General features: G+C 41.3%; 1 protein-coding gene across 1 annotated transcript; it reads left to right on the top strand.

Moving 5' to 3' along the window:
• Positions 1–3,617: 3,617 nt before the first annotated feature.
• On the top strand, positions 3,618–13,193 carry caprin2 (caprin family member 2). Its single transcript, XM_030772474.1, has 19 exons — positions 3,618–3,854; positions 4,131–4,193; positions 4,448–4,534; positions 6,143–6,381; positions 6,754–6,836; positions 7,064–7,195; positions 7,309–7,349; positions 7,541–7,795; positions 8,160–8,190; positions 8,306–8,424; positions 8,566–8,631; positions 9,220–9,324; positions 9,502–9,594; positions 9,828–9,960; positions 10,240–10,395; positions 10,646–10,753; positions 11,921–12,024; positions 12,265–12,334; positions 12,622–13,193. Exons 1-19 carry the CDS (start codon positions 3,627–3,629, stop codon positions 13,191–13,193), a joined length of 2,685 nt encoding a protein of 894 aa, XP_030628334.1. The 5' UTR covers positions 3,618–3,626.
• Positions 13,194–13,941: the final 748 nt, after the last annotated feature.

Raw genomic sequence — 13,941 nt, 5'->3', positions numbered from 1 at the left:
AGACAGGAGAAAAAATGATAAACCAGTGGTAAACGCAGCAACTGTAGTCTCATAATGATTGCATCAGTTTTACTCTTATTATCTTTGCATGTATACTCATGGCGTCTGGTTTGGTTCACCAGCAACACATTGTGAGTGAAAGAACAGAACTCATTTGAATGGGAGATTAAAATCTCCAAATGCAGATAAAACGTTGGTCAGGAGATCCCATTAACTACTGACCTTGTAACAGCACTTCTGCCTTTTATTCCAGCCTCAAACATTATAAGCTAATTCACTCAGCTGATTGTGAATCAGTGTTTCAGGGTACACACTGTCACGGACAGGATTTATCAATTTTCAATTTTTATCTGAAAAAAAAAAAAAACGTGGTGTAGACAACCAAAAATGTTTCTTTTTGTGCTGTTTCCACAGGTCCATGATAGTTTTGCCAGTGAAAAAAATCCCCAGGTCATTTCAGTGTATTTATGTAAATGTGATTAACTAAAGTCTTTTTAGGAAGTTCTGGAAGAGGACGGTTGATGCATGAGTGCTAAGCTAATATTTGTCTAAATAGGTTGTTGATAAAGTGCATGAATATTGCATGCCCCTCAAGAGAATACAGGTTTCTTGTTCACTTTAAATTTTACCTTTTTTGATTTCGGAGTGTTTTGGTACAGCTCCAATATATATTTTTGTAGATAAATGCATAAAAAAAGAACAAAAATGATGCTAAGGCACAACGTAATGATTAAGTTTGAGGTATTCATCGCAATATTACATATTTGATATGATCTCAAGATGTCAACATTTTTTTTAAATTATGGAGGAACGTGGAATTCCTTATTTTCCATGGTAGTCAAATTGGAGACTTTTCTGTGTCTCATTTTGGTGAATATACTAAATGTATTTTTATTTATTTACGTATTTGATATACACAAGTGCATATACCTCTCTCTCTCTCTCTCTCTCTCCCCCTCTCTCCTGTTCTGCCTTGTGCATAGTGGTAATTCTGATCATTTCTATCTATTTTGCAAATCTGTGTTAACTAAAAAAAAAAACCATTTCTTTTCTCTGTATTATTTTTTTTTTCTTGGTCTGATGTGGACATGTATTGAAATTCTTTGTGAGCATCAGTCTCATACTGTATCAGAATACTGAAAGGTCCTATGTGTAGGATTTGCTTTACAGTTGCTCTTTTTGTAAATGTTATGTGATAATGTACAAATAATTGGCAATGTATATCTGTCATATTCTTTTCTGAGGACTGACAGGTGTTTCATTGAATTATTCCAAAGGCCTTTAACCAGAACTATCCCAAACCTAAGTCTAACCCACCAAAATAAGTGTAAATGTAAATTTTAAAGAGTATGTTTCACTACCCTAAATACTTGTTTGAATTTGAATCACGGTTAGGCCTGTAAAGGAAATATCCATTGCAGAAAACAAAAATGTATTCTTTTAATTTAAGTTCCACACATATATTCTAATGTTCTTCACATAGACATCCTACTTTCAAAATCTTACAGAATGGACCTTTGACATAAGCCTTTCACTGTAGACATACATGTAATTTGTTTTCATGCCTGAGGTTGGCGCTGCAGAGCCCTCTGCTAGTAACACTGCACCATGTCCCACTGATCCAATGGATTTGTTCTTGCCACACATCAAACCCAATGGCACTCAGTCCCAGTTCAAATTAGCTACATTCCTGAAATGTTTGTTATTGTCTGCGTTGGACTTTTTGCCTGAATATGTTGAAAGCTCTGTTGCCCTGGCTGTACAGGGCTAGTGTTGTCTGGGACTGGCAGCTCCCTCTCTGTTGAATGCTGACTCTGCCCCATTATGGGATGACAAAGCTTTAGTCTGTAATTATTTTCAGTTCCACCAGTAACATTTTCAATAACCATGGACACTAAAGTAGAAATGGGTTTTTTTTGTGTGTCGTCTTTTCTTTAAGGGTATGTATTTTCAGAGGTGGTGTTTGTAAATATTGAACATGAATGGATCCAAGTGGTTATGACACATTCTCATACTCTGTTATTTATTTCATATTTATTTACAACGCTTTCCTGTGGACGTGTTTCCATTCATTTAAAAAAAAAAATCTTAGCAGACATGACTAGTGGTTTTGAGGAATAAAACATTGCAGCACATATTTGAATGCATATTTGAATAAGGATGCTTTAACACACTTGTATTGTGCATTCATGCGATGTGGGGAGTTAGGGGTATTCGTTTGTAAAGCATAAATATGTAAATCTGGCCAATGCTGAATATGACCTGATTTTATGTCTTTCATTATGTATTTTCTGGGGTGATGCCCTATACTCACATAATTTTTTGTAGACTAGTCCTTTAGTTGTAGTGCTACAGGCATGTATGGTAGCTATGCACTTTGTATTTACCTTATTAGAGATATACAAAACAAGTTTTGTATTTTTTTACATATTGTACTTTTTACTTGTTCTTCAATAAATGTAGTTTGTGAAGTTTGTGGTTGTCATTGTCGTTCGTGTGTGTTGAGCAGGTGCAGGGTTCGTTGAACGTCATGACGTCATGATTAATCTCCGTCCCTCCAGCTACCGGCCATCTCTCGTTGGGAGTGTATATAAAGGTGTGAGTTCGGCAGATTTTGGCCTCTGTGTTAAACCAACATCATTGTTCCCGGCCGCCGAGGGGAATTTAGTTTGCTTTGATTCCGAATGACAAGCACTTTCATTCAGTCAGCACAGATACCACAGACCCAGCACTCACATCGAGAAAAACGCATGAGGTTGGTTTGTAATTAATCACATTGATGTAGAGTTAGTGAAGAGCTATTTGAGGAGGCTGAAAGTTTTCCTTTTGCTTTTTCTGGTCGCTTGTCCGTTTTTAAGCTTATTGTTTAGCTTGTGTTCTGCATATTCCGCACCTATGGGTGCAGGATTTCAGTGTCAGAATCTGTGCAGTGTTTTGAAGTGAATTTTGGCAAAGGGCGGTGGCACCGGGTTTGGTTGGTTTCTGGAAGCTAAATGGGGATTGTTGAAATTGCCTCGAAAGAACATTCTGCACAAACGTTTTAATAACCGTAACAATACAATTAAAAGTTGCCGGTCGCATCTATACAACGCATCCAAACGCGTTACACTGGAATCCCACGAAAGCATTGCTAACTCACGTCTCTCCCTTCTGAGCTTAGAGGAATAAAATGCGCGATAATATTGACTAGTTTCGTGTCAGCGATAGCTTTGATGTCAATTAAAATGAAGCCATGTTTGTCTCTCTAACACACCAAATATACGATGATTTCTGCTTCTGTAGCAGTAGTCTTCCCCTAAATGCACTGTCACAGGGCTGGCGTGGATCCAGACAGTGGTGAGCACAAAATTTAATGAGACCTGTATAGATGAATACTAAAGTGACATCATTATAAATGTTTACGTATCATTATTAAAATCCTCCTGGTCTAGGCAGTTTTCTTGCTAAATGTAACGTCCTTGGACCGAATCAGAGGTGGAAGTTTGTTAATACAGGCAGCTGTGGTCTTGGATAGGGTGATTTGCACAATAAACTGATTTTAGTAATGGTGCAGGTTTTAAACATTCAGGTGATTTTTTTTCCAATTCAGTCTCCCTTCCTTCGTTCTTTCCAGAGAGTCTCGGACCATGGTACAGCTCTCTTCATCACAGGCTCTGGATGAGTCTCCACCCCCTGAGACATGCACTGAGGGTGAGGTAGGACAAGGGAGTCCTAAACTTGACTCTCCTCGGGCTCTCGCATCTCTGCAGCTGTCCCTTAACCCTTCCTTCAGAACCTACCCAGGCTATGAAACCTACATTGAGGACGGCCTCATCTGTCTGAAGCACAAAATTCGCAACATTGAGAAAAAGAAGGTGGGACGTATAGTTTAGTGATACAGTAGTTGTTACTTTGCCTTGACTCACCTTGTTCACTGAGCAGAAAACCCCACTTGTTAAGCATGTCATGAATGATCAAATTAATGTCGTATAAAATGGTAATTTTGAGTGGTTAATCTGGTGTGTGACTGTGTGCTGATGGTTTCACAGTGTACGGTGTATATGTTTTTTTAAATGTCTGAGGCAATTCCATTGCTGTGGCTTGCCCTGCTGTGTGTTTTGAATTTAAACAGTGCTTCTATGCATTTATAGCTGAAACTTGAAGAGTACAAAAGACGACTACAAAATGGAGACAGCCTCAATCAAGACCAACTTGTAAGTATTTGTCACAAGACTGATGGAGAAAGGGCTTTTCAACTTGTTGTAAAAATAGGAAATCATATAGAGGACTTGACTTGCATGACAAACCCTTGTTAAGTGGAGATCAGACAAAATCACAAGTGTGTGTGTGTGTGTGTGTCTATTTGCTATGTTTTAAACTGATACAGTACCTTTGTGGTCAGCTATGTGAAATTGTGCATTGTATTACTTTTCCATGTAATTACTGATTGGGTATGATTTGTTACTAGGATGCAGTAGGCAGATATGAGGAAGTGATCCACAACCTGTCCTTTGCCAAAGAGCTGCACAAGACCCTCAGTGTCCTGACCCAAGATGTAAGTCTCTTGGTTTGTTATCAGATGTACAGGATACAGACATGACCAGCAGTAAAATATCCATAGCTGTTCTTTGAATACTCCTGCCTAACATTTGTTGTCTAGTAACCCAAGTGTAACCTGTAGTATCTGCAAACTAGAGGCTTTGCTAATGCCTGACAAGCAGCTTGTCACATGGATCAGAGAGAGAGCTTAGGACATGAATATCTGGTAAGGGGGAAATCTTGAGACATGAATCATAAAACCCTGATCTGCAGCACTCCTATACCATGGAAACAATGTATGGTGACTACACGTGCATTCCTGTAGACGCTTGCACATTTCATGACCCTAGATTTTCCTTGTGCAGTTCACGTTCATTGTGAGCTAACATCAATTGTTTCGATTCATTGGCCTTATTGCGATTGTGCCGATTCAACAAGTTTATACGCATGAACCAAGAGCAGTGGCGTCGTGTTCGGTCTGAACCCTTTTGGCTACTCCAGCTCTTTCATGTGGACTACCCCTGCAGAACCAAAGTGGTGAACTGTAGGAGCGCTGCTGCTTTTAGACTGGGGTTTTTCCAGCATTCTTCATTCTTCTCAGTTGTTTCAGTACAGTACTGTAAGCTTATGGAGGACAAGTGATGAGTACAAGAGTGTAGCTGCCTTACTGTGATGGGGCTGGGGTTGGTTATGGTCTACATTGCCTTTAGAGTTGAGAGACTCAAGCATAGTTGGACTGAGACACAAGTGAGTTTAGTGGAGGGTTGTGAAGTTAAGTGACCTCAGTGTTGTGAGAATGTTGTGTGCGTGCTGGTGTGCACGCACTCCTTCAACCCTGCGCGGAGTGGCGAATTTGCATTGTTAGTTTCCTGTCAGTGTGTATTAACTGACCAATTCTGTTAAGGTATGCTATTTTCCTTTTTCCTGGTAGAAGTGTAGTGTGCAGGTAATATAGAATGTATGAGAATTGCTCAGCTCTCTGACACTCATGATTGAAAGAGCTGGATGCTAGGTTGGATGCTATGAGTATGTTACTACTTTTAAATTCTATAGAGATTGGCCACATGAATTCCATAAATTGTTGCAAGACCAGCAGTTTAGACACTTGTTCTACTGACCTCTCATGACACTTGATGCATGCCCTTTCATGTATAAATTCTGTCATGATGGGTAACTAAATCATGTGTCCTGGGTTGTATTTAAAAACTCCTTTAATTCCTCGCAGAGAAACAAATGAATGAATTTACAAGGTATCAGTCTATCATGTGCCAGTTAGAGGACTGTGACCATATATTATTATACAGTCCTAAATTACAGCTTCAGAGAAAAGCAATTCAGTGTCAGAGCAGTGCCTCTGAATACTTGAGTTTCTCATGTTTGTTCTTTGCTTTGTTTCTCTCACAGTTGACTCACATGTGGCTGTGCCTCCATTTGTTGCTTAGTCATAAAGAGTGTGTATACGAGAGATGGAGAACTAAGATGTAGCGATTATTTCTTTAGCCTATCCTAATGGAGGGATTTACATTCTGGTATAGCCAAGGTACCAGGGCTCCTCTCTCTCACAGTTTCTTTAAAACCGAAGTGATCAGACTCATCCTGCTCTTTTTTTTTTTCTATCCTGTAGCTGCTGAAGGCTCAGAGGAAGGCGGTGCGGCGGGAAGAAGCGATGAAGGTGGAGCTGGAGCAGAGGCGTCTTAGCATGGTGCTGCAGGTGCAGTATATCCTGCGCTGTCTGCAGCAGGAACATGTGAGGAAGGAGCTAATCAGCCTGCATAGCCACAGTCATTTCCTGTCTGCACAGGAACTGAAGAGACTGCTTGACCTCTCTGCCTTGCTAGGCTGCCAAAGAGATGAGAGCATGAGGTATATAGGCCTTTGTGCATGTATGACTGTGTATATACACAACATTTTGAATTTTGGCTCTAATGGAGCATTGAACATTTGCTTTCTGAAGTGCTGCAATTGTTTTGTCCGCTGGACTGATACTAGAGCCCCTCAGTAGCACTGGTATCTGTTGCAGGCAGGCTGGTGTGTTTCAGTGATGTGTTCAATGTTGTGTGTATGTGCTTTCTGTAGGAAAAGGCAATATTGTGTCACTCAGATGCATAGTTTGCTGCTGTTAGTGTAATTCTATCAATTCTTGTGCCCAGTTTACAATGACATGGCAGCAGTGTTTTTGTGATCAGTGTTTTTTGGTTGGTGTCTCTATTTTTATCTATTTATTTTCTCCCTCAGTTTGGAGGAACAGATGGAACAAGCCTCCTATGTTTACTTGGAACTTCTTGAGGGGAAAGACAAACCAGTTGTTGGCTCCACATGTGAGCTTTTTCAGAATTATTAATAATCATAACTGTCTTAAGTTTTCTTTAACTCTCATATCTGCGCACATATGTACTTAACTTGTCACCCTAGCGCCGACCTTTTAGTAAGCGTGTGTTTATAACAGTGTTTATCATTTTCCTGTTAGGACTGTTGCTAATGCCCTTATTTCAGTGCCTTTCAGCTCCTATTCTAATGGAGAAAATTAAAAGACTTTTTTCCATAGACAAGCACATGAAGGAACAGCTGCTCCGACTGATGGATTGTGGGTTCTTTGATCATGTGCTTGTTCCTGCATGTGAAAGCCTTAAGGAGGCAGAGACGAAAAAATCTCCCTCAAAAGGAGGAAGCCTGTCTGGTGAGAACCGACTTATGTACTGTATTGCATTGCTGTGCAGTTGTGTATGTAAATGTAATGAAATTATTTTTCCTGTCAGTTCACCCTTTTCAGTTGTGACCTTTTTGTTACAGCAATGATGAAGCTGAAGTCAAATGAAGTGCCTTCAAGAGAGGTAGGAACTAATGTAATACACGGGTCATTTAGTTTAAAGCAGAATTTTTACTTGGTGCTTGCTGTGTTTTTGGGGTTTTTTTCAAAGCTTTGAAGAAAATATACCACAACATGCATGTCTTTTTCCACACTTTTAGTAATGCATGTGGGTTGTTCAACACAAACTGGTCAATAACTTTTAAATGATGCCAGTTTCTTAACAGACGCTACCTACCTGACACGGACGCCACCAGCGGACATGGGCAGGATGCTGATGACTCGCCGCCCAGCTGGAAAGCAGAATTTCTAGCCCTCAAGGATCAAGAACCACCAGATTCTTGGGATATGGAGTTTACGGAGAAGCCAGTGTCTCCGGAGCCCGGCCTGCAGAAACCATGGCGAGGGGCAGCAGGATTCATCCTCAAAATACCGGTCACTGTGAAGAAGTCCAATGCTGATCAAAAACAGGTAAACAAAAAGGCCTCATGGAGCCACTGTGTGAACTGTTCTGATTAACATCTGATAAGACATGTACCCCACAGTATTCCTTTATGACCCGTCATACCGTTCTCCGAAGTTATGACGCTCTAGGTAACACTGAAATTGTCAGACACTGAAATTTATTTTCTTAATGTAATTAAAATGGTAAAAATCAGAGCTGCTTCTGCAGTGGATAGTATTATCATAGAAATGCTGTTGAAGACCTGAACGCAGAATGGGTCAGCAGCCAGTATTCTCTAATACAAAAGCAATGAAGTCTGTTTCCTTCTTTTGTCTGACAATATTCTCTAATATTCTTTCTTTGCTTGCCTCTTTGTCAATGGCTACTCAGAAACGACAGAAGAGAACTAAAGATGGACAAAGCTCTAAGTCAGTAAGTTCACCATCAAAAGCCACTGTGCTGGTGTTTATTTTAAGCATAAATTGTGCTTTTGTACCGGTCATGTTTCGTTTGTATGTGAAATCTGGTACAGGAAGTGGATGGCCCAGTGGAGATGTTGGGTTCTCTGTCTTCCCTACCTGAGGACCCAGCGCTAAGAAAGCAGCAGCTGGAGGATCTGATGGATCAGATTAGAGGTTCCTTTAATTTCATGCAGGTATAGCACACACACAGCTGCAGCTATGGCACAAAAAAAAAAAAAAAAAAAATCATACAGCCAACATGCATACATTTGGCAGCTCTGTTTGCTGCAGTCAGAGTTGACCGAGCTTTCTCAGCATGTCTGTTTTTCTTTTAGGACTCTCTGCTGGACAGTGAGGCTTCTCAATCTAATGTTTGTCCTGGAATGGGACACCCAGCGCCAGTGCCAGCCCCATCCTCTCCCCTGAGTACCAGGATTTTCCATATTATTCCAGAATATTCTAGCATAAGTCTTTGTCTTAAAAATGCTGCAATCAGAGTTAGGCCTTTGTCTATGCCTCGCTCACTGACTAAGCGGCAACAATTCACTGGGCTTTGTCTGAATTAACTATCGCATTCATTATCTGCTTTTCTTTCACGGTTAACCATTTATACAAACCTAGGGTGGCAGCTATATTGCTTTGCGCCTGTCCTACGGCTTTCATTTTTGTGAACTAAATGAAATAATGACAGAAGCTAGCACATTAATTGGATCTTTTAGTAAATTAGAATAGAGTCTGAAGTGAAATTTAAAGTTGTTAACTTTGTATTTTGTCTGTCTGTCTCTCACAATTAACAGCACAGAGAGAGCCAAAGAAATCCTCATCTGATACTCTACCCACACCCATACATGTAAGAGTTCATTTCATGATTTTTCAGAAGCACTTTCAAAGCTGATAATGAGGTTAATTTCCTTTCTTGCTTTGTTTCTCCCATGCTTCTTTCTCTTATTCGTTCTCTCCTTTTTTTTTTTTTTTTGTTGCTCCTTCAGTCAACTCCTATATCTTCCCGACTCCTGCCAGGAGAGCAGAAAACAAGCCTGACCAATGGAGAGCAGTCTATGGATGGCTGTGAACTGAACCTCAGTGCTGAGGAGGTAAGATTCAGTTTGATACATCCGGTCTTTCTGACTTTTAAACCTCTGTTTTGGACATTTTCTTTCTCATGCCCGACGATTACACTTTAAGTATATGATTTTTAATGCCTTTCTCTTCATGTGTGTTCTGGCTGTTTTAAAAACTTGGTCTCTGGTCCCGGCAACTTCCAGGAAAAGCTACAGCAGTGTGAGAGCGAAGACTTTTCCTCTCCACCCCTTTACAACAGGAAGTCTAGCCTCCCCCTTTCTCTGGAAGAGGACACCACTCGGGTATACACACACCTCCCTGTTTACACTGGCGACACACACATACTCTGCAAACGATATTATTTCTATATCATGGTGAAGATATATTGAGACCAGTCATGAGCCTGTAAAAATTCAAGCTTTGTAGTGAAGGTTCATGAATCCTACAGTTTATCCAGCACTTTGTTTGTGCAGCACATAGTTAAAGTGTGTGTGTGTGTGTGTGTGTGTGTGTGTGTATGAATCTGCCCTGATAGGTTGGGAGGCAGTCTCCTTGTAATGGGGCTGTTCCCCCATCCTCAGTGCCAGCCCAGGTCTTCTCCACCCCACCCAGCGGACGCTCCATCAGCATGGCCAGCACGGCCCCCTTTCACAATGTCCATTCTGTGAGTGTATGATTGTTCCGTTTCATAACATTTACTCCTTGTGCACACACATGCTCGTAGTATCACACCATTTGATGAGTGCAGCCCTCTAAAACACATTTGTATTATGAGCTACACACAAGTGCTTAGCATAACAAACCAATTCCATTTTACTTAGTGTGTGTGTGTGTCACTTAGCATATCTGTCTCCATTCTACAACAGAAACATGCACACAAGTGAGTACATGCACTATGTCCATCAGAAGCCTTTTTTTTTTTGCCCATGTCTCATAGGTCTTAAAAGTGAACCCACCTGTTTCTTCTGACTCGGACTCTGACCCTAAGGCAGACATGAGTAACTACACTGCCTCTTCCTGCCTCACCTATAGTACTGCCAGCACCCTGAGTTACTCCACCGCCAGCACACAGACCCCGCCTGATGAAGACAGCCTGCAACCAGGTAGGACTGTATATACATACACACACACACACACACACACCTACCAATCACTGTAACTGTGCCTTTAGGTGGACTGTTGGCCTCTTACACTAAATTACATATATGTTGATCTAAAAGAAGGCGGCTGTCGTTTTTATCCTTAAACTCGGTTATTTTGAATGTTTAGATATGTACAGCAGTCTTTTGCTACCATCAAAGATGTGTGATTAGATATGCACTACCTGCAGTCTTATCTTTTTGGATTTTGCAGAGGTCCTGTACCAGGCTGAGTGTCAGGTCAGTAACGATGGCCAGCTGTACTCCACGAGCGGCCAGTCTCGCCTGGGCCAGCCGTACTACTCGCGTGGCACCGTCAGAGGTATGGCCCGTGCTGGCAGGAGCGTGGCTCACTCCTATCGCTCACCAGGGGGCTGCAGAGGTACCTGGCTGTCTCTCTCTTTCATTCCTGCTCTTTCTTTCCCCACATACCTCCTTTCGCTTTCTCTTTCTCTCTTTCTGTGGTTTGTGTAACAGATTTGTTAACGTCTAGGTTTGACTTTTCGTTTTTTACATAAATGACATGAGTTTGTTTTAAAATTCTCTTCTGGCTAAAAACACAGCATATGTCCCCCTCCATTAGAAAGCCTCATAGGTCTGGTCTGAAAGAATGACATAACTGATGTAGATTTAGATAACGTACATTTTCATTTTGACTATTCAGTCCCCTCAAAATTCACACTCTTGATGAAAGTTAAGAATCTGATTTATAGTGGGAAAAATCATGCAGTTATTTTGTATGCTTAAGAATAGTAATATTTGCTGAGAGAGCAAAAAATTGTTCTAGTTTTGCTAAAGAGTTATTTAGTTAGGTATAATTAACATTTTCTACCAAAAGATGTTCTTTGTGCCCCTAATAAATCAAGATAAATAAAAGAAAACAAAAATAAATCTGTCTAAAACAGGCTACTTCTGCTCAGTTTCAAAGTATGTTTTCATATCCTGTGGTTCACTGTGTCACTGGAGCATATAAATTAGGTAAACTGCATTTTGCCATCAGTGGAGAAAAGATGAGTTATTGTTGATGTCTGGGGTAAAAAAAAAATGTTTTTTTCAGTGTTGTAGTTATAATTAAGTTGAGCATTGGAGCAGTGCTTGATGTAAAATGCAGGTGCTATTTGCCCATTAATTCTGCACAAAACTGAAAAGGCATCTGTAGGCTCAGCAGTCCAATGAGGCACTGCACCATAATTCAGCAGCCCTTCTGAGGGCTATGAAAAATTTGTCTTTTTCCCTTTAAAAATACAAAGTTGGAAGTCATCCACTTTAATCCTTTAAATTTATTTTCCTTACATTTGAGAATTAGAATACACACAGTTCTGTTCTTTTCTTAGTTTTGTGCTCCTCTTCAAAAAGGCTGTGAAGAATTCAGAGGGCACTATAGATTATTCCAAAGAGTGTATCTATGAAATAGTATCACTCTCTCGTTGATGCCATTAGAATACCTTTTTTCTGTCTGCTGTCTTGTTTTTCATGATTGATTTGACAGGTGGTTATGAGGGTTTCAGGACTGGTCTCCGCTCCCCAGGAGGAAGTTACATCCCCCAGAGCCACAGCATGAGAGAGACTGCCTCTGTGTTGTACGCTACCCGGGTAAGAATGCTGTGTGTGTACGCGTCTGTCACACCTTGCATTTACGTTTATTCTCTAATGCAAACAGTGGCACCCAGCATTTCGTGCTAAGAAGCATGTACTTTATGGTCTGCTTACTGGAAATGCCGATTGTTTCCAGAGACTTAACAGGTTTGAGTGCTCTGTCAGCATGTTTGGGGAACTGAGTTCTGTGCTGATGGTGAGTGTATGATGGTGTTGAACTTTGTCTCTACCATCTAGGAGACAGGATACCAGCAGGGCTATAAGCGTGGTGGAAGTACGGGCTCAGGTCAGAGAAACAATTCAAGTGGTAAGGGTTTCTCCTTTTATTGTTTACAAAAACTTCTTTGGGGGGTTTCTGGGATGGGTTTCTCTAACAATAACAGCTATCAGAGTTGTATTGTCATAGACCAGTCATGTAGATACTCAAAGTAATTAATTATCTGTGTACCAGTGCCTACTATGCTTCAATTTAAGAAATGAAACCATTTTGTAAAAGGATTGGATTTATGAAAACCAGACAATAGCATGGATAAAGTGTGGATGGGTGGATAGGTTATATAGCTGATTTGGTGTTTCTTCCTCTTTCCGTCGCAGCTGGTTGGAGTGATTCATCTCAGGTGAGCAGTCCTGACAGAGAGGGCACCTATATGGTGGACTCTGGACATGGCACTGACTCCACCCTCTCAATCTCACCCATGGAGCTGCCAGTCACACCCCAGGGCCCACACACCCTCATGCCTGTGCATGTGTACCCGCTTTCCCAACAGATGCGTGTGGCTTTCTCTGCCGCCCGCACCGCCAACTTTGCCCCCGGCACACTCAATCAGCCAATCACCTTTGACCTGCTGCACAGTAACCTGGGTGACATGTTTGACATGCTAACGGGGCGCTTCTCGTGTCCCGTAGCGGGCACTTACGTCTTCTTCTTTCACATCCTCAAGCTCGCCATCAACGTGCCACTCTATGTCAATCTGATGCGTAACGAGGAAGTCATGGTGTCTGCGTACGCCAACGACGGTGCACCTGACCACGAGACGGCTAGCAACCACGCCGTGCTGCAGCTCTACCAGGGTGACCAAGTTTGGCTGCGGCTACATCGTGGTGCCATCTACAGCAGCAGCTGGAAGTATAGCACCTTCTCAGGCTTCCTCCTCTATCAGGGCTGAGGCTCTGATATGCTAGGCACAAGCAGCAGTGGCCATTTTGGATCTGAGAAGCCCAGTCACATCACACTCCCATGTAGTTTTCCATTGTGTGTGGTGAAACTGCAACTGCATGCATAAGTTCCCCTCATTTAGCCAGATGTCAGTGCTAGTGATAATTTGTATGGAGAGGTTAGCTTTGCGTAACTTGGGCCAGAAATCGAATGACTTCTTGCTGTGTCTTATATCTGACCGATAAGTGATCCAATTAAGATCATTCATACTGATGCCCCATTTCAGCTGTGGTCAGAGAATGTTCTCTGCACGCCTTTTGCACACAGTATTGATGGTTGCCTTTTGCTGTGTATGTTGATTCCAAATCCTTCTGTTCTCATAGAATTGTGAGTTTGTGTTCAGGTTACTGGTTTAACTTAATTCACTCACACCTGTTAAGCTGTTTGCTCACTGTTCTTATGGGAAGGGTCTGAGCCATATTATGACTGAAAGCAATGTCTGCAACTGGTGCCTTGTTTGTTTTCACTGTATTTGTTTCTTTTCTTGGGTGGGGGGAGGCAAGTTTTTTTTTTTTTTTTTTTTCTTTCCTTTTTTTTTTTTTCTTTGGAGGGGGTGGGGTTGGCTTTCAAGGCTGCTGTAGCTCTTGAATTGCCTCAATGATTGTGAATTATGTTACTGATAACACTTGACAAAACTGGAGCACTTTAAAAACAAAACTTCCAGAATGGGCTTAGTGATGTATGTGTGTACGTGTGTG

The sequence above is a fragment of the Chanos chanos genome, chromosome 1 (assembly GCF_902362185.1).
Source record: "Chanos chanos chromosome 1, fChaCha1.1, whole genome shotgun sequence".
In the NCBI taxonomy this organism is placed as follows: domain Eukaryota; kingdom Metazoa; phylum Chordata; class Actinopteri; order Gonorynchiformes; family Chanidae; genus Chanos; species Chanos chanos.
The sequence above is the reverse complement of the archived record's forward strand: the minus strand, read 5'-3'. Positions and strand labels throughout refer to the sequence as shown.

Excerpts from the sequence above, each read along its gene's own strand:
- caprin2 (XM_030772474.1), top strand. The coding sequence starts at position 3,627 with ATGGTACAGCTCTCTTCATCACAGGCTCTGGATGAGTCTCCACCCCCT. Across the intron at positions 7,196-7,308 it reads AAAAGGAGGAAGCCTGTCTG|CAATGATGAAGCTGAAGTCA; the intron begins GTGAGAACCGAC and ends TTTTTGTTACAG. Across the intron at positions 12,025-12,264 it reads CTGTGTTGTACGCTACCCGG|GAGACAGGATACCAGCAGGG; the intron begins GTAAGAATGCTG and ends TCTACCATCTAG.